This window comes from Punica granatum, chromosome 6, assembly GCF_007655135.1.
Source record: "Punica granatum isolate Tunisia-2019 chromosome 6, ASM765513v2, whole genome shotgun sequence".
In the NCBI taxonomy this organism is placed as follows: Eukaryota; Viridiplantae; Streptophyta; class Magnoliopsida; order Myrtales; family Lythraceae; genus Punica; species Punica granatum.
This window is the reverse complement of record NC_045132.1, coordinates 22,205,240-22,224,664: the sequence shown is the minus strand read 5'-3', so window position 1 is coordinate 22,224,664 and position 19,425 is coordinate 22,205,240. Positions and strand designations below refer to the sequence as shown.

The 19,425-nt window shown below is 39.5% G+C and overlaps 3 protein-coding genes across 3 annotated transcripts; 2 read left to right on the top strand and 1 right to left on the bottom strand.

The window, feature by feature from the left end:
• The first annotated feature begins 10,284 nt into the window (after nt 1–10,284).
• Nucleotides 10,285–12,643, top strand: LOC116210083. Its single transcript, XM_031543894.1, has 4 exons — nt 10,285–10,839; nt 11,041–11,248; nt 11,842–12,354; nt 12,438–12,643. Exons 1-4 carry the CDS (start codon nt 10,314–10,316, stop codon nt 12,523–12,525), a joined length of 1,335 nt encoding a protein of 444 aa, XP_031399754.1. The 5' UTR covers nt 10,285–10,313; the 3' UTR covers nt 12,526–12,643.
• Nucleotides 12,644–12,839: 196 nt separating this feature from the next.
• On the top strand, nt 12,840–17,881 carry LOC116212258. The gene is made up of 13 exons (XM_031546823.1): nt 12,840–13,510; nt 13,882–14,040; nt 14,129–14,176; nt 14,333–14,428; nt 14,615–14,707; nt 14,780–14,923; nt 15,191–15,298; nt 15,585–15,636; nt 15,719–15,756; nt 16,004–16,093; nt 16,460–16,853; nt 17,050–17,217; nt 17,374–17,881. The coding sequence occupies exons 1-13, from the start codon at nt 13,145–13,147 to the stop codon at nt 17,595–17,597; spliced, it is 1,980 nt and encodes a 659-aa protein (XP_031402683.1). The 5' UTR covers nt 12,840–13,144; the 3' UTR covers nt 17,598–17,881.
• A 31-nt stretch (nt 17,882–17,912) lies between these two features.
• Nucleotides 17,913–19,353, bottom strand: LOC116210084 (protein PLASTID REDOX INSENSITIVE 2, chloroplastic). Its single transcript, XM_031543895.1, has 3 exons — nt 19,006–19,353; nt 18,816–18,911; nt 17,913–18,368 (listed from the first exon to the last, which is right to left on the bottom strand). The coding sequence occupies exons 1-3, from the start codon at nt 19,276–19,278 to the stop codon at nt 18,180–18,182; spliced, it is 558 nt and encodes a 185-aa protein (XP_031399755.1). The 5' UTR covers nt 19,279–19,353; the 3' UTR covers nt 17,913–18,179.
• Nucleotides 19,354–19,425: the final 72 nt, after the last annotated feature.

Sequence of the window (19,425 nt, the reverse complement as noted above, 5' to 3'; positions counted from 1 at the left end):
ATTCCATGTAATTTAATATAATTACCAAATATAACAATTTTATAATTCGACTGTTAACTCAAATTTTTCGTGGTCTTAATAATCCGCGAATCAATCTCCACCCACCGCTCCCCAAAAAAAAAACAAAAAACAAAAAACAGCACCATAATGAGGTCAAAGAGATAATGAATGAAAATGAATCTTAGGAAAAGGCAAATTGAAATAGGGGAGTGGAGAAAGTACTGTTAATGAGCGAGTGTGTGGGCTACACGTGGATAATGATGACTTGTTGATGTCAAATTTTTTCGGGGCCCACTTGCCTCGTCTCGGGAATATCGCAGTCCCCCTAGACACCCCCCCCAAACATTTATTGAGTCGAGTAATGACGACCTTTATGCATACGCAATTACATTTTTTTAAAAAAAAAATTACAACCCATTAATCTCAGACATGACATAATAATTTTATACATTGAAAAGCGGACACATTAGAGAAATGTTTGGCATAGTTGGATTCGATAAGTCGATTAATGGTAATACGCGGATTAAAATTTCTTGCAATATTTCACGGTAACTACAGGAGTACGTAAACTACTTCCTTTCTTACCGTAAAATCAGATAGCTTGGTGATCGTATTCATTTATATATATATATATATATATGTATCGAAATAGAATGGCGCGGCCTTTATTCAGATTAGACCGGTGCCAATTTATGGAAAACCAAGGAAAAGATTAATTAAATGGGAGTGAGGGTAGTTGGGGGGAGATATTTAGAGCTAGCCAGTTTGAGACATTTTTGGGAAAGAGTAACACGACATCCCTCATCCCAGATTGAATCCTGGACATCCAACATGTTCATATGTTTGATGGGTAGCTTGATTGCACTTTGGTTTTCTATACTAATAAATCCCTTATGATGCCACTTGCTTGCTGGTCCATACACATATATACATACATACGCATTATATATATACATGTATATTCCCCCTACTTGCTTATTATTGCTCTTATAGAGTATGGCTCTCAATTTTTTTTAAAATTATAACAAATGACTATGGATCTAATACAATAATATAAAAATTTTAATAGTTAATAAATAGTAAAAAGATTGTGAAAATTCTAAAACTATATAGAAAATTAAATTTAAGTCCTAAAAGTATAAATTTGGCTCAACTAGTCCTAAACATTTAGTCCATCAGATATTTTCAGTTCGAAACTGTTAACACCGTTAAATCGATTCATGTGACGCTTTTTGATTGGTCTAATAATATTTTTATTTATTAAATTTTTAAAAAAATTGAAAAAATAACCTTTTTTTTTTTTTGAAAAAAGGGCTGGAAGGTGGGGGAAGGAGTTCCGCCAGTGGGGCTCCCCTGCCGGCCACCTTACCTCCGACGACCTCACCCTGGGAGAGGAGGCCGACAGGGGATCCCTCATATGCGGGATTCTCATCCCCTCCAGCGAGGTCACTAGGGGTGAGAAGGCCGATAAGGGGCAGGTGGTTGGGGGACTCCTTCCCCTTCTTCTTCTTTTTTTTCTTTTAATTTTTAATTTTTAATCCTTTTCTTTTTTCTTTTAAATTTTTTTAAATTTTAATAAAAAAAATATTATTAGAGCAATCATAAGGCGCTACGTGGACTAGTTTAATGGTTTTAGACTGAAAATATTTAACGGGCTAAACGTTTAGGACTAGTTAAGTCAAATTTATACTTTTAGGACTTAAATTTAACTTTCTATGTAGTTTTAGGACTTCCGCAATCTTTTAGTAATTAATAAAGGGATATAAATACTCTTATCACGAGTATCATATATGAAATTTGTTGATTGCTATGGGAGAGGGTACACCACTGCATAATACCCCTTTTATGGCTCTTAGTAAATTTAGTTTTGACAATCATCACCCCACAAATAATTCTAACTTCATACCTTGCATATATTTTTTTGTAGGAATCATGATCAACCATGATCTCTCTGTATCGCTATGAAATTGCATATTATGCGACTGTTCCTTTTCTGAGGTAATCCAAGCCTTATTATTTTCCGGTGCATAGATATCGCTACGACTATCTACTGTCACGAGGTTGTAAAGCCCATCAATGCCCATGGTCCGAATAGCTGATAGAACTAAATTGCTAATTAGTTAGCTCAATATCGTTTCAAGCCATGTAAGATGCAGAGAGTGCAAGTTGGACCCTTGAACCAGAACTGCGTAACCGAGAACTGCCACCAAATGGGCATATTATGCCTTAAAATGCTGCTATATATACATTCATATATACATATAGACAGACACAGAGAGACAATTTTTACACACAGCTCATGGTACGTTGGGACTGACGTATCATTTGTATCCACTTGCACCTAGACACTAAATAATCAAAGACCCATCATGCTTTTTAATTAGTTCTCCCAAAGTAACTCCATCTTCTTCAGAAGACACGTAAAAGGTTAATGATTAATATTTGTATATATAGTTATACATATCAATTTGTAAATGAACATATGGCATCTGCGCAGATGCTTATCTATTGGATTGACTGTTAGAAGCTGAATTACCCGGCCTGGGACCAAACCAAATTGAAACTTTTCTAAGATATTAATGATTAAAATACTTCATTATTTAGTGAAATGTATTATTGAAGGTACTCAGTCGAAGATTCTATGTGTGTGTCGTGACTTAAAAGGGACAATTTATAGAAAAATATGGAGAGCGTTTTGACTTTTGTATGGAACATTATTTATAAATATATGATTGTTGTGTGGATCTATTGGAGAACAATGCTGCTTACTTCGGGGATTAGAACTGGGGATATGTTGGATGTGATTAATTTGAGGTTTGTGAGAATAGTATATATAATTAGATGAAACAGGTCGATCTATTTTTTTCTATGTGATATGTAAAAATGAAAGAAAATAAATATAAAAATGCGAAACCCAAATGATTCTGATACCAAAAATTAAATGTTCGCCACTCATGCAAAAGTTATAAGCAGACTAAATTATCGTGAAATTTGGATATAAATTGAACCTTCGATATATATTACGGGGACTTAAGAAGGTCCAAAATACTTGAGATAATAGAATGAGAATTGAATCATAACCATCATTCAAATCACATAATAAACATCTATTAATCAGTGTATATATATATATATATATATAATAATTCTTGTGCTATATCAGAGAGACAAGTCGATCCCGAAGAAAGTGACCAAATGTTCCTTCTTTTTGTGCTCCTTTCGAATTATTCCCCGCCAACTTTCCTCTTTTTGCATAAAACGGATGTCGAAGTCGACTATTGATATATCCTTATAAGGCTGATTTTTATTTTAGTTTTTTTGCTCGAAATGGTAATGAGGATCCTTCAAGCATACCCAATGGTCCACTGCAAAAGTGGATACAAGGAAAAATACCCAAACATAAATTACAAGAGCGGAATACATTGGTCGAATAAGGAAAAATAGATTAAGAAGCCATATCGAGCAAGCACAATACAATTTTAGTAGGCCTTCCTGAAACCAATAATCCCGGTCAACTACTTTCCTGCAATAATTCTCTATGGATCCCAGTGAAAACCGAGAAGGGGGATCGTCAGTCCAGTCCATTAATCCACTGTGAACTTATATCTCTGAAGCAAGAGATAGAGCATGGAGGATGCCTCGGGTTGGTATCCGAGCACAACATAGATCACAATTTCTAAATAGTCAAATCAAAGGAACTAGAGCAACTATGCAGTACGAGCTCCCTCGATCGGTTCAAACCAATAACCGTTATCCGGTCTTAATCAACCAAACCCTACTAGCCAAATCCCAAGACAATCAAACATAAGGAATTAGAGAAGCGATGCAGCTAGAGCTTCCTAGATCGATTCAAACCAGTTATCGTCATAGGGGAATTGGACCTGTTTATAATCAATAACAAAAAGGTAAGCCACAAAACATTGATTTGAACAAGGCAAAAAGATCAGATTGACAGAAATAGCAATCCTACTTGTGATGGGAGGGTATGCTATTGTTGAGTTAGGGCAGAGTTATCGTAGACGAGAAGCCACCCCCGAGGATATGGAGGGCATAATAGAGTCGGGTAGTCAGAGATGGTGCCGCCATTGGTCGAGGAGCGGTATGCCAGTTGAGGGGCGAGTACTACACTGTAGAGTCGGGTTTGTCGAGTCACGGAAGGCAAGTTAGGTCTTGCAAAATCGAGTAAGGCAGCCCTAGTCAGAGATGGCGTGTCCTCCACCGCAGTCACCAACGACCTGGAATCGAAGGCTAATTGCATTCCGCTTTAGATTTGCTTGGAGAAGGAGAAAGGGTGACCCCGGCAGAGAGCGGGAGACTGCTCAATCCGAGGACACCTCTTTGCACCGTCAGTAACATAAAAGAGGAGGATGAGGGCCGCTACGACCTCCGAGACTCCTTCGAACGGTCTCCTCCTCAGATCTTAAACAAGAGAGACAACCTCCTGCTCTGAGGATTATCGGCGGTGAGCGGCAATGGAGGTTGAGCCGATGCCTAGACCGAGACTAAGAAGCCCGTCGAGAATGTCTTCGCGAAGGGGCAACATGGATCGAGACAAGTAGAGGCTAAAAAGCTCTATGACCCTTGCCAAGACAGTGAATCTCCATGACCTGTGTCGGACTGAAGTAGTGAGCTACAACATAAAGGAGTTTGAAAAATGACCGACTTGAAGCTGATGCCCTGACTGCAGCAAGCTGCCGAAGGCTACACCGTCATTACCCTCATATGTCCGAAGGGTAAAAGAGTAGGGAGAAGTGGAGAAAATGAGAGAATCCATCGAGAATGGAGGCAATCAACAGATAGAAGGTGTTGCTAGCTTTTCAATCTTGGTGGAGGTGCGACCGAATGTGCCCGACCAGAGCCGGACGTGCCGGTGAAGAAGGCACCTGTATAGGGTTTCTCTGTTAGTGTGGAGGAGGAAGGGAGAGGAGAAGAAAAATGGTTCTTATAAGGCGAATTTATTGAGTATCATAGATCTATAATTAAGAATCCTATGAAAGTATGATTTATATGCAGTTACAACAAAGTAGTTTATTAGCAACTAAGTAGTCAATTTTAGTTGCTAAAAGGTCACCTTTAATAAGTAAAATATATTTCAACCGTACATATATTTAGTTGCAAATTCCTTTAATTACTAATATATTACAACTGAAATGCAATCAAATTATTTTAGTTCTTATAAACTTTAGCAACTATATTTTGTTCTTTAATAATTGAAATTGTAGTAGCTAAAGAGCTTATTAGTTGCTAAATGATTTATTTAACAACTAAAATTTTCACTTTACTAGGATGTAAAATGTAGTTATTATAACCTATAATAACTAAAAAAACTTAGTTGCACTTTAATTGCCACAACTCTGTAACTAAAGAGCATGACAACTGAATATATATATATATATATGATTGAAAAAGATTTTAGTTGTTAAAGGTGACCTTTTAACAATTAAAATTGATTAATTAGTCGCTAATAAATTACTTTGTTGTAGTGCACGAAGCAAAGCACATATATATCCTTGTTTTAATTGTTTTCGGGTCATCGTATTCTAGCTAGTACAAGTTCCTTTTCCATATATGAATATATATGGAAAATGTATACATGTTGATTGGGTGCTAGCTAATTCAGAAACTAACTCCAAGTAAGGACCCCATTCACCTCTTTATGGAAATTGGTCGGCGAGTCAGATCGAGACATGTCCCTGTGGACTTTTCTGATGAAGGGCTTTACTTTTATACGCCCACCCCATTGAACCCTAGTTTTGAATTTTAGGTTGGATTTTGGTTTTTGGTGCAAATAATGATGATTTCTCTGACCAATTTCTCAATGTTTCTAATTTCTTCAGCATAATTATATACTACTAGCTAGCCATATATATATATATATATATATAGTACTTAGAGGTATAAAAATGTTTAATGCCCTTTTGTTCTCCAGCTGACTTTATATAATTGGGTGGAAGGCTAGACTTTGTGCTAAAGGGTTAAGAATTAACTAACAAGCTAGCTGATACTTGATGGCGTTTGCTTTTCCTTTACTTACATCTCCGTGGATCGGCATCCAAGAATTGATCAATTTAAGTGCTGTTGTACGTAATCTTTATAACGCACATAGAGCATACATGTTCATATATACTCTTCTTTATTTCAATTTTTAAGCACTTACTTTCAATTGTGAGAATAGATGGCACGCACACACATATATAGTTGGTCGTACACTCAATATATATATATATATATATATATATATATATATATATATATATAGTTGGTCTTACAATAGGGCAACCCATGCACAATTATTGGGACTTTGTAGGATGACAACATGATCATATATTTACTTGTGTTACGACTCCATAAATTCAATGATCCATGACACACACACACATATATATAACCGATATATATTTATAATGTCATATATTATTTTCTATGTGCCCCCACTCTTCTCAAATAAACTATGCATGACCCTTCATCGGGTCAATGTCCCCTGGTACATATAAATAGTGGAGGGTTCAAAGTTCCATGCCAAAGAAATAAAGAAAAAGAAAAGAACCATTCACATAATTATATAAATACATACTATGCATACTGACGAGGATTAATTCAAACAGTTTAATACTTATTTTTTTTAATTAAAATTACGGATTCAAGTCTTATAAATGAGAAAATTTATAATTGGAAAATGTTTATATTTTAGTGGACTGATTTAGCTTTAACTAAATTAAATTGGGAGTCATTGGGATTTCAAATATTAAGTATACATCAAAAAAGAAAAATATATGATAGGTTGAATCAGCTACCCGTGGCCCATACAACGGCAAGAATTCAAAGTTCGACTATTCGGGATGGGCAAATTTATTTGCATATTTTAAGAAAAGAATCTGATGTTAGATAAGTAATCACAAAATGATGATTTAAATTATCGGATGTGCTTTCAAAACTAACTGTGATGAAGTTAGGCAGCTCACATCAAACTAATTAATGAATCTTATTATTATCATTGTACGTGCGATTTCCTGTTTGATTCTTCATATGTATTTAATTATCTATTTTTACTTGGGGTAAATTGCACCGGTGGTCCAAAATATTTTACAAATATTTCATGATGGTCCAAAAAGTTTTTTTCGCTACATGATGGTACAAAATGTTTCAAAATTGTTTCATAATGGTACAAACCGTCAACTCGAGCTGACGCCGTTAACATTTTACTGACGTGGCGCGTCCTATGTGTCACTTTTGTTACGTGGAACCAATCATAGTGCGCCACGTCATTTAAGACAAAATTAAATTTTAAAAAGTCCAAAAAAATACAAAAAATAATTAAAAAATACAAAAAAGAGAGAAAATTTTGAAAAAAAGAGTAAAAATTTAGAAAAAATAAAAAAATAATTTTAAAATTTTAAAATTATTTTTAAAAAATTTAATTATTTTTTAAATTTTTAAATAATTTTTTTTATTTTTAAAAATAAATTTAAATAATTTTATAAAAATTTAAAATTTAATATTAAAATTTACCCTCTTAAAAAATAAAAAAAAATTATTTAAAAATTTTAAAATAATTAAAATAATTTAATTTTTTAAAAATAATTTTCAAAATTTTTATTTTTTTATTTTTTTTCAAAATTTTTACTCTTTTTTTTTTGTATTTTTTTAGACTTTTTAAAATTTTATTTTGTCTTAAATGACGTGGCGCACTATGATTGGTTCCACGTAACAAAAGTGACACGTAGGACGCGCCACGTCAGCAAAATGTTAACGGCGTCAGCTCGAGTTGACGGTTTGTACCATCATGAAATAACTTTGAAATATTTTGTACCATCATGTAGCGAAAAAAACTTTTTGAATTATCATGAAATATTTGTAAAATATTGTGGGCCACCGGTGCAATTTACCCTTTTACTTGTGATATCCATGTCGGAGCAACTGTTGTCAAGTAAACAGAAAGGACTATTGCCCAAAGTATGTGGATATGAATCAAATTCAACATGAATGAATGATAAAAAATTACTATAATTTTTCGGAGAACTATTGAGAAATTAATAATATGTCGTGCGGGTGATTAATAGAGGGCCAACCACGAGGAGACTTCTAAACAGTGGAAAAATAGCCCAACTACCAGATAGCAGAAACCCCTTCCATACTTCCCTTAGATGCGCAAGTTTCTGTTCACCCATATATACGATCCAGTTTACTCATGAAATTGAATCACTGCATCGGGAAAGAAATTATAAAATAGTCTCCGACATGACTGTTTGATAATTAAGAAATTTCATATTCGATTCTTACTTGATGCAAACAAATATTCAGAAGTACCAAAACTGTGCTTCCCCAGTAGTATATGTTCCCTCGCTTATTATAAAATATTAAACATAATATTTAATAATATCGATTGGTTCAAACGGTTCGATGTTTATTCTCCTTAAGTAAGGTTTCGAGTTCGAGTCTTGTGAATTGAGAAAATCCTTGTGGGGGAGTCTTATCCCTTAGTGGGCTGACTTAATTCGACTTGATTAATCGGGATCTCATTGGACTTCAGAATATCAGGATTACCACATAAAATATTAATCATAATATTTACTATTGGCTCGCTTCTTAATATTTATTGTGCCATTGGATTGGCCTCTTTGATTGATGACCAAGACTAAAGTCGGCCCAGCATTTGCTCCCAAATCTTTTGCCACATGTAATTTGTCACTTTACAATTATTTTTCTTGGGCGTCTTTTATTATTATTATTACATCCAGAAAAAAAAAACTATTCTCGTTGATGTAATTGTAATTATATAGAGATCTTTTTTTATGAATAAATCGAGATATTAAAATAATTATATAGAGATCAGATACAGTGTTTTTGTTCCTTCGGAGAACTTGTCTCATGTTTATGTCTTTTCAACCAAAAAGCAGAACCACCATCGCATCAGCCCCCATCGGAGAAGTCTTGCCAATTCATCACGCTGCTCTCTAAATGGAGTTGTTGGGAGAAAATTTTTTTTCCAAAATTATACTGGTAATCACATCGGAAAATTACGACTAAATTACTTTTTAGCATCTAAAATATCTAAGTCGTTTCGTGACTGTACTTTTCGATATGTGAAATGTGAAAGTACTATTCATTATGTGAATAATCAGCCGAGGTTTTACATAATTACACTGACATTATTGATTTTCCTTTTTCCTTTTTCCTTTTTCTTTTTTTCTCGCCGTACCATTGTGATGAATTCAATAAGGCGAGCACATTCTGTTTAACTTTTACCTCGAAGTACCTTCTAATACAAAGCATATAAATTGAGGCTTAAAGCATATAACTATTCCATTCAGGCTCACGGTCCTTAAAGTTGTATAAAGCATGTAACTATTCCATTCATGCTCATGGTCCTTAAAAAGCTGTCAATTTGCAGAAGAAAACAAACATATGGTGGTAGTGTGTTATGTCAATGCATCTATGTATAGATGTCTCCCAGAATTACTCAGTAGGCCGAAGCACGAAACCTTTTCCTAGCCTAGGACCTCGGTAGCGGAAAAAATAAGTAACAAGGTCGTGGTCTTCATTCCGGCCTTTGGATATTCAAAGTTTGAAATGTCGCTGAGTCGGCACCACAACAATATGAATCTAGATATGAAAAACTCGCCCTAAGATAGGACCGCAACCGAAAAATCAAGCGAAAAAAGGGGTGATTTTGTGATGTGTAGATGGTAACGTGGGGTGGGGATGGGTACATCAGGAGCACTTCAGCAGTAGCCAGTAAGTATATTTTTGGCATTAATAAGTTGGGGTAGGGCGTGGGTTGGTGACGTTAGAGGTGGCTTATTGGGCCTTGGGTTGGCGTGGGCGTAGCCTGGCCCACTTTTAACTTTCCTGTACTAGATCTTTTCTGAGGAGGAATCATTTCTCCTTTTTTTCTTCGCTTTCCCTTTAACATTTTTATTTTCAAAAAATAAAAATATACTTTGTGTATGTATTTATTTATTAATTCACCGAAAATGGGGAAAATAATAAAACGTTATTTTCTTGTTTGCCGCTCGCTTTAATTATGCCACCCAAGGAGTCAAAAGATGGGCCTGAACTGGGCTGGACTACTCTGAAACATGAACCGGCCCATAACAGCCTTACTAAAAAGTGGAAATTGAAAATTAAATGGCGTCGCCCCGATTCGAACCCGAAACCTTCGGTGTGTTAGACTCACGCAATAACCTGCTACACCACGACACCTTTTTGTTGTTCTTTAGAAACAAATTCTATGTGGTAAAGAGGAGAATGAAGTTCTCCTTCAATGGGAAATTTGGACTCGGTGGGGCTAAGGTTTGGGGCAGAGAGAAGCAATGCTCAGCACAGCGAGCCTTCCGCCATTTTCGCTCTGCAACCCCACCTCTGCTCGGGCCACCACCGCCTCTCGGTGCACTACATCCTCTTCCGTTGTTCCATCACTTCATGGGGTCCCAAGATTCCCCCTTTCCGATTCCCCCAGCACTACGCCGCCGCCCCGCCTCTCGCTCTCTGCTTCGCCGCTGCTCCGGAGCACCCATTATCGCAATGGTATCTCCGCTGGCGCAGTGAAGAGCCGCCGGAAGGACCGGAGCAACGGCGCTCTTGAGATGGACGGATTCGATGACGACGACGGCGATGAGGAGGATGAGGACGAGTTGTGTCTGCCTTTCGGGAAGATGCAGCAGTGGCTGGAGAACAAGCCGCGGGGGTTCGGTGTCGCGAAGGTTTACGACACCTCCATTGAGGACAAGCTGCTCGAGGAAATGTTGCAGAGCCGGCAAGCTCAGGCTGCTAACATCAACAAGCTTAAGAACGCTCCCGTCAATCCCGCCCCCAAAAGAGACGCGTCCCAGCTCAAAGGTTACTATCCTCAATTTCCATTCTTGATGACGCAAGCAGCTTCATTATAAGTTGATATTGTTTCTTGATTTTGGCAGTTGACATTGTTTCTAATCACGTATGGTTCAGATTCAGCTGTAGAATTTCGCAATGCAAACTCCCCCTCTATTTGCTCTCATGGGTGTCTAGTGATGAGCTGAGTGTGAGCTGTATTTTTTGCAGTGACTGGAGAAAGTCCCAGCAGCATCCGTGTCCGTGTTGTTAACCTGCCTAAGAAAAAGAACGTCCACAGAGATCTGAAATTGGCTTTCGATGGCACCCCCGGGATGCTCAACATCGTTCCAGCGGTCTCCGGGAATCAAAAAACAAGGGATCCTGTCTGCAAGGGCTTTGCTTTTGTTGATTTCAAATCTGAGAAGGATGCTGTCAGGTACCTCTACATGCTAAATTTAAGATTTCATGTAAAAATTGAAATTGAGAATACTCATATCTTTCTTATGATTATCCTTCTCCTGCTTAGTACAGCTCAGTATAATTGCATCTGCTAAATAAAGAACAAAGAGGGCCCCTGATTTTCATTTTATGAATGTTAAACATTACATGTCCAGACATTTTTGGGATGTTGAGACATTTGAGAATCCACTTTATTTGCTGCACATCATGGTGCTACCAAATGATCGGAGGAAGTGGAATTTGTCGATTGTCTATCCAACTTCTCCAATAATGAGAAACATGAGATCACGCCTGGTCACAAAAGCCCATTCCTTCAATCTAAATGATATAGGTGGCTGAGGTCAGGATGTGAGCCGCAATATGTTTATATATACGAAGCTCATTTTAGTATTTGATCAGCTCTACGTTCAGCTGTTATAGTCGGAGAAAATTTTGGACTGATAATTTCCTCTTGATCAATGTGAACTTTTTCTTATTGGTTGGACCAAAATAGACCAAGTCTTCTTTCTAAATTCTAGTCGGGTAAACTTTAGTCCTGCTCTGTTCAAATGGGCATCTTTGTCATGGCAGGTTTGTAGAAACATTTTCTAGGCGAAGCATTACATTTGGGAAGGTTCAGAAGCAAATTGAATGTGAGATTGAAAATCGTCGTTCATCCATTTCTGCTGATGGGGAATCAGAAAATGAATTATATGCTGCTGCTTCTCGGCCAATGGATCTCGATGTGGAAGGAGAACCAGCAGTCTCTTCCGTGGTTGATGACTCATTTTCAGATTCACGGGAGGATCTTACCTCTGAGCAGGAAGATGACGCAGATGGCGATTTTGTAGAAGCAGAATTTGAAGAAACTTACGAGGACATGGAAAGTCTCACCCTGTCAGAACTCAATTCCAGTAACAGCGTGGACCGCGGGTTCATATCTCCAAGTGCTTCAGTTTCTTCGGAGCAGAAGAGTAGGATGCCAGTTTCCGTGAAGAAACAAGGGAAAAGTCGTGTGAAAAGGCAAAAGCCAAGCGGTAAAGGCAATGGAGTAAAGGTGAAGGTGAAGGTTCCAAAGCTAGGAGTGCCAGGATCTGCAAAACGGTAATCATTCATGTTTTATGGTTCAAGTCACTTCACTTCTTTTCTTTCTCATTTCTTTCTCGAACCCGATTGCTGTTATGCAGGCTAAAGATCAAGGAGAAGGCTGTCCTTATTGGGGTGTTCTCCAAATATGGAGCAAAGGCTGATTTTGCTTTGAATCAGGAGAGCTAAAACTAATAGACACAATGTCGTGATGAATTAAAGAGAACTATCCTCCATTAGCTTGGAATCAGAATCAAGATGTATACTCCAATCTCTTGTAATCTTACATGCGAGTTCTCTGTCTGTACTACTCGACCAATTTTCCTGCACGAGATAGTGATTTATAGCTAAAACTTTTGTGCCCTCGGTTGTCTCCACTCGAATCGGAAGTAACTATTCTAAAGTATACAACATGAAAAAGGGTAGATGGATTCTGTATCTGTAAGTAGTGATGCTAAAATTGCTGATCAACCATCCTCTTCCTGCATCGCGAGGGAGGGTAAAACAAACTGGGCAATCGGCCCATCTTAATTGGGCCCAGGCCCATCAACTCCAAAACCCAACTTAAACCCAAGCCGGTAGCTCTTCATTTGACAGGCCATCGTCGTCTTCTCCGCAGCGGCCGCAACCTTTCATCTCTGACACTTCACTGAAAGTTCGTCCTCGGAGTTCCCTCTGAAGCGCCTGCGAGCTCCTGGTTTGTGCTGGCGAGGATGCCACTCACCTTTGCACTCTTCCAAGAAGCCCTCCGTTAGTCCCTGAAAGCATAAGCTCGTCTCTTGGGGGTTCTTTCGTTGAGGTGTGCCCAATGAACTGCATATCCAATGCGCCTTCATATGCTGCGGCCATTTTAAGAAGGGCAAGTCGAATACTCGCGAGGCAACCCCAGTACGGATGCTCTGTGCCCGCTTGGAGTGGTAACTGTAATGGGGCCTTCCCGAATGCGGCCCTCAGAGCTATCAATTCGAGGTTCCTGGTTCCGAGCTACCGCCTCCAGTGCTATTCGTCCAAGTCTAAGAAGAGCAAGAAAACTACGTCTTCAAAGCTGAAGAGCTCATCTCCTGAAGCAGAGGCTGCTCCCAGGGAAAAAGATGCGTTCTTCGTGGTGAGGAAAGGGGATGTCGTGGGCGTCTATCGGAGTTTCAGGGATTGCCAAGCTCAAGTTGGCTCCTCGGTAATGGAGAACTTATATCTATGCAGATTTCCATGGGTTTGCATTTGAAGTTATGCAACTATACTGTCTTTGCTGGATGTTGGAATGGGATGAATTTGTTTGAGGTCAATGTTTTTGTATAATCACTATGATGTTTTGGTGACATTAATCTCTCCGTGAGGATTATCGCTTGTGCATCAATAATCAATAGTTCTTTTCTTCAGATTACAATTCATCAAGTTTTCATCTTTATGGATCATAGCTATATTTAAGTAATCGACGGCATATTTCTTCTATTTATTGGAAGATTTGAAGATGTATGATCTTCATCGTTTGCACTTTCAATTGTCTGATAGGTTAAACTGAACGTCACTCTTTCGTCTTTGCCACAGATATGCGATCCTCCTATTAGCATTTATAAAGGGTATCTATTGCCAAAGGATACCGAGGATTACCTCATTTCTCGTGGGCTTAAAGATGCCCTGTACACCATCAGAGCTGCTGATCTGAGGGATGATTTATTTGGGTTGCTCACTCCTTGCCCTATTCAGGTGAGACAGCTCATTCTCGCATGATTCACACTTGACCTGTCTTTTATGTCTATTGTATATGAGGACCCCTTCGTTTCTCCTGTTTCAGGAGCCTTCTCCTAAAATTGTGAAGGATAAATTCAAAGAGATGCCCCGGGTATGTCTAATAACTGCCTGGTCTTAGTTTGTGATCGGTTCAGAACCTAGCACTTCTATGGGCATACTTAACCGGGACTATAAGTCATAGTTATAAAAGTTTCTGGTTGGTCGGATGTGAGTCTGTCCGTTCTAACATATACTCTGTTTTTTGCAGGAGAAAGCTATTTCAGTGCCTGACGTAACTAATTGGCTGAAAATGAATGCTGAGTTGACTCTTGATGCCACAGCTAAAGCAGCAGACGTAGACCGTGTGAGTGATGTGGGGATGATGCATAGTAGATTTGGAACATAGTTCGCGTGTTTCATTAGTTTGCCTTATTATTCTTACTGCTTCTTTGGCTTGAGCTCCGTAAAGTATTCATACTCCCTCACCGTAAGAGTCTGAATTGTCTCGTTATTTTTCGTCTAAATTGCAACTTGCTTGACCTTTTTCCAGCAGACCTGCACCCTTGAGTTTGATGGTGCTTCCAAGGGCAATCCTGGGAAAGCCGGGGCAGGAGCTGTGCTCCGATCCCTTGATGGAAACTTGGTATGCATTTCACTTCTATAATTTGTGCATTTCTCTTATCTGTCTTTGTCCTTATGACTTTTTTGGGTACAGATTTGTAGATTACGTGAGGGTGCAGGAACTGCGACAAATAATGTTGCAGAATATCGAGCCATTATTCTAGGTCTTAATTATGCCCTAAAAAGGGGTTATACAAACATTCAGGTTCAAGGCGACTCCAAACTCATCTGTATGCAGGTGTTTGCCTATTAGTATTCCTAGTCCTCAACATTTACTTGATGAACAAAAGTTTTTATATGTTAGAGAAGGAACAAAAGTTTTAATGTTTTGTTATGTTGTAGATATTTTTCCACAATTTTTGCTTCGCCTTACTTCTTGATTATGCTCTCTAGCATACTTTTTCTCCTTATAAGACTAAAACCCTAAGAACCCCAGAACCTACTTATTCGTCTTTGGTTTTTCCAATCATCGTAGGTGATTTATCGAGGAAAGTGATTTTGATAGGTTCAGGGTCTATGGAAAGTGAGGAACAAGGTTCTCTCTGAATTGTGGGAGCAAGTGAATATGTTGAAGGGAAAATTCCAGTCATTTGAAATCAGCCATGTTCTGAGGGTGAGTTGAGTTCATTATACTCCTCTTAGTTACAAGTTGCTTCACTCTTTTCATGTAACAGTTTCTCCAGGGAAGGAAAAAAAAAAAGGTCTTTTACACCATTTAGATGAACCCCACCTACTGTTTGTTATTCCTTAAAGCTTGTCATTCTTAAAAGCGCCCTCATCGGCCTGTTTTGAGATTATCCAGTATCTTTGTCCTTGCTATGGTTTCTGTGCAAAGACACCTAGTCTTCTGCTGGTTCTTCCTTGACTTATTTTTATTTTATTCTCTTATCTTTGATAAGGCCCTAAACTCGGAAGCTGATGCTCAAGCAAACAAGGCTGTCGGCCTCGATGGTAAGACTCCAAATGATTTTCTTGGTCACTCTTGGCAATATCTCATTTAATTCCTGGATGTTGGAACCATTTTGGGGCGCAGATGGTGAAGTTGAAGAGGAATGCGTGCAAGGGGCAAAAGTGACCTAAACCTTCTGAACATGTTGAGAGGTTTGTAACCTACCAAATTCCAGAAGGATGTTCAGAATCTTCGGATGTATTAATAGGATTCTGTTGTGGTTGGCAGGTGTTTTGATTGGAGAAGATACTCATATTGAACCCTGCAAAGATTTCTGGCAAGAGACGAACGCACGCGATGTCCACCGACAAGTCAGTTTTCTCTTGCATCTGCAGATTGGTTGCTCGGGTACTTCCGAAATTGTTGCAGGGCGTGAAAAAGGCCTACTACCCGGCAATTGTAATCAGAACCAGCCATTCAAAATATGATACAGAAGTTCTTCATACTGTTAAATGCTTGGTATAGGTTTTCAAATGTTTCATTCCCCGAATGATCACGTTGACAATAATGTATTAATGTGAATGTGTTCCAATTGATTATAGTCTCATCTGGTCCGATATGAAGTCCATGATGAAAGTACTATCGTGTGTAATATGCTGGCATATTAATTTTTTGTATAAGCCAGAAATTTCGCTTGATGATACCTATATACTTTATATAGCAGACGTCAATGGACCAATCGACGGAGGACAAAAAAAAAAAGGGACCCTCAATTGGAAGGTTCCGGAAAGTTAAGGGGCCTGTTCAGGTGGTAACTAAACATGGATCACCAATTCAAAACAAAACGAAAATCGGAGGACCAGCGTGCAATTTCAGGAAAGATGATTCCAATTTTTCCCTTCCTTTTCTGGAAACAATATTTGCGATTCCCTGCGAAATTCCAGTGTGTGTGTGGAGAAAGCGGCTGCCATGTCGTTTCTGAGGATGGCTCGACGCTTGACGACGACGGCGAGATCTTCCTTCTCTTCGTCTTCCTTAAGCCGACGCAGCTTAGCTTCTGCTCCTTATCCTTTTTCATCATCGGTGGGACGGCCAGCGTCTAGTTCCGTAGCAGCGACCGCCCCGTCGAATGTCGCAGATGTCGGCGACGAGGAGGAGGAGCAGGAGGTTCTGGGTTACTCTAGCTCCGCCGCATCCTCGGTGGTCAGGCCCGTGATGCCCACCCTGCTCCAACCGCGTGTGGTCATCTACGACGGCGTCTGCCATCTCTGCCACCGAGGTCCGTGTCGTCAACCCGAAATGCACAAATGGTTTTCTTTTATTTATTTATCTTTCTACTGGTTACCGTTTCTTCTGGGTTTGGCGTTGAAGCTCTCATTCGTGATCTTTCGGTTATGTTTCGTCGAGATGGAATCGAGTTATTGTGCAATCAAATGAGCATCCTTTTATTGATTCTTGATTCTTGAAATTTGCAGGAGTGAAGTGGGTCATCAGAGCCGACAAGCACAGGAAGATCAAGTTCTGTTGTCTTCAGTCCAAGGCTGCCGAGCCGTACATGAAGCTGTGTGGTCTCGAACGCGAGGATGTTAGCCGCCGCTTCTTGTTCGTTGAAGGCCCGGGGCTATACCACCAAGCATCGACCGGTAAGAGCCCTCTCCGTTGTGCTCCTTTATGGCTACGAAGATGTCTGCATAACAATCTTTCTCCGGTTAATGCTGAAAGAATGTACAGACTGCTTCATTTCATTCCATAGTTTGGGAGTGCATCTTGCTGATTGAATTGTTCCGGTGGTTGTGCAGCTGCGCTGCGGGTTATGTCTTACTTGCCGCTGCCGTACTCAGCATTGAGTGCTTTTCTGGTAGTTCCTACTCCTCTGAGAGATGCAGTCTACGACTACGTAGCTAGGAAGCGTTATGACTGGTTTGGGAAGGAAGATGAGTGCTTAGTCTTACGAGAACAAGATCTGCTGGACCGTTTCATTGACAGGGACGAGATTTTGGAGAAGAGTCGAACAGCATTATAAGTATTATGACTAGTTCGGGAAGGAAGATGAAGGCTTAGTTTTACAAGAGCAAGATCTGCTGGGTCTGGACCATTTCATTGACAGGGACGACATTTTGGATAAGAGTCGAACAGCATTATAATGCTACCATCGAATGTTTGGAAAGTACCAAAACTTTTCGCCATGTATAGACATAGATCTACTAATACCGGTTAGATTCTTTTGTCAGCTCTCGACATTTTGTCGGAAATTGGAGTTCTTTGTTCTACCCATTTTTCTTTGTCAATGGTATTCTTCTTTAGGCCCTTTCATCAATATATACACAGGCTGCTAGGAAGAGTTAACTTCAGGAGCTACATAACGCCAATGTTGTTTGACAAAATACACCAAAGGTATTACTGATTGTTCCCTGCTTCACATTCGAGATTCCCCTGGTGCTGAGCACACCGACTATTTGCTAACAACATAAGCTCACTGACTAATAAATCCTAACAACATACATTGTCAAACTGCTCGTGAATGGATCTCCATTGGTTCCATCCGAGACAAAAGGGAGCTCGACATGTGAAAAAGCAAAGGCATGGAAAGCCATCTATCATCTGCTTAATTCTCTCCAGTCCACTCATTCCAGTCCTTGTCGACATGAGCTTGGGCCCACTTGATGGCTGCGCGGGCAGCTTGAGGGCCTCCAGGCAATCCACGCTCGTTTATTGTATCGGCCATGTCGATGAATGGCATCACCAGCAGAGTCCCGGGTCCCCCGTACTCCGAATGCAGAAAAGTGCTGAATACCTGTCCGGGTTACAAAGCAACATGACCATTAATTAGAGATAACCCGTAAATGATAAGCTGTCCGTCTCATACCAATAGATAATCCAAACCTGAATCGGCTTTGAGAGCAGAGAGCTGCACTGAACTTATCTCGTCAATGCTCACTGGCTCGGGTAACAGATGAAAATGCCATAGACTTGGATTACAGTATTGAGTGACAAACTGAACAAGCCACGGCGTGTAATGTTCGTTTAGTATCAGCATCTTCTATAGCTACTGCATTCATCTAAAGCTAAAGTTTTTCCTACTCAATGTTTCTTTCATTCACTGCAGGACAGCTACTGAAGCTGTGTCGAACAGCCTTATCCTAAGAGGAACAGATGTAATTCATAGTGAATCTATTATGCTGTCTTGGTTTCCAATGCTTAAATGAGGTGAACAAATTCAAGGACATAAACAATTTTCTACCTCGGTGCAGATTCCGACAACGTCTTGGATCGAATCCCCGAAGATATCCTTCTTTGACAGCTTCTTTGCCAGATGGTCCCGAAATTTCTCCGTCTCCTGGACACCCAAAGCGAAACCAATATACCAAATCACGAACTTGCATCGAATAGAGAGGTCTGTACGGACGAAACAAATAGAAAAAAAGACTAACTTCATCGGCGAACTCAGGGATTGGGTCGGGGAATTTGTATTCCGCTGCTCGGCAGACGTGTCTGCCGGATGGAGAGCGGGCTGACGAGGGAGTGGACCCAAATTGTTTATTGGAAGCTGTCGGGAGACTGCGCAAGAACGAACGTTGGTGCAAACGGGGCGTTCCCGGGTTCCTACTGAATAAAGAAGAAGAAGAAGAGGAGGAGGAGGAGGAGAAGGGAAGAAGAGGGTCAAGTCTTGAGAAGGAAAGACGAGAAGAGAGAGACCACGCCATCTCCGTTCTCTCTTTATCCTCTGCTTCAGCTGTGTGCTATTTTGGGGTTTTAAGGATAAACCCCCGCCCGTGGATGCCACCTTCTCCCTATGTCTCACTGACAGGGATATGAGATCCGTTCCGTGGGTTCAAACTCCCGTACTCGAG

What these genes read in the sequence shown, in the direction of transcription:
- LOC116210083 (XM_031543894.1), top strand. Translation starts at nt 10,314, where the DNA reads ATGCTCAGCACAGCGAGCCTTCCGCCATTTTCGCTCTGCAACCCCACC. An exon ending in AGACGCGTCCCAGCTCAAAG is followed by an intron (nt 10,840 to 11,040) that starts GTTACTATCCTC and finishes TATTTTTTGCAG; the next exon opens with TGACTGGAGAAAGTCCCAGC. An exon ending in TCTGAGAAGGATGCTGTCAG is followed by an intron (nt 11,249 to 11,841) that starts GTACCTCTACAT and finishes TTGTCATGGCAG; the next exon opens with GTTTGTAGAAACATTTTCTA.
- LOC116212258 (XM_031546823.1), top strand. Translation starts at nt 13,145, where the DNA reads ATGAACTGCATATCCAATGCGCCTTCATATGCTGCGGCCATTTTAAGA. An exon ending in GATCCCTTGATGGAAACTTG is followed by an intron (nt 14,708 to 14,779) that starts GTATGCATTTCA and finishes TTTTGGGTACAG; the next exon opens with ATTTGTAGATTACGTGAGGG. An exon ending in AAATCAGCCATGTTCTGAGG is followed by an intron (nt 15,299 to 15,584) that starts GTGAGTTGAGTT and finishes ATCTTTGATAAG; the next exon opens with GCCCTAAACTCGGAAGCTGA.
- LOC116210084 (XM_031543895.1), bottom strand. Translation starts at nt 19,278, where the DNA reads ATGGCGTGGTCTCTCTCTTCTCGTCTTTCCTTCTCAAGACTTGACCCT. An exon ending in TCCCTGAGTTCGCCGATGAA is followed by an intron (nt 18,912 to 19,005) that starts GTTAGTCTTTTT and finishes TTGGGTGTCCAG; the next exon opens with GAGACGGAGAAATTTCGGGA. An exon ending in TTGTCGGAATCTGCACCGAG is followed by an intron (nt 18,369 to 18,815) that starts GTAGAAAATTGT and finishes TAACCCGGACAG; the next exon opens with GTATTCAGCACTTTTCTGCA.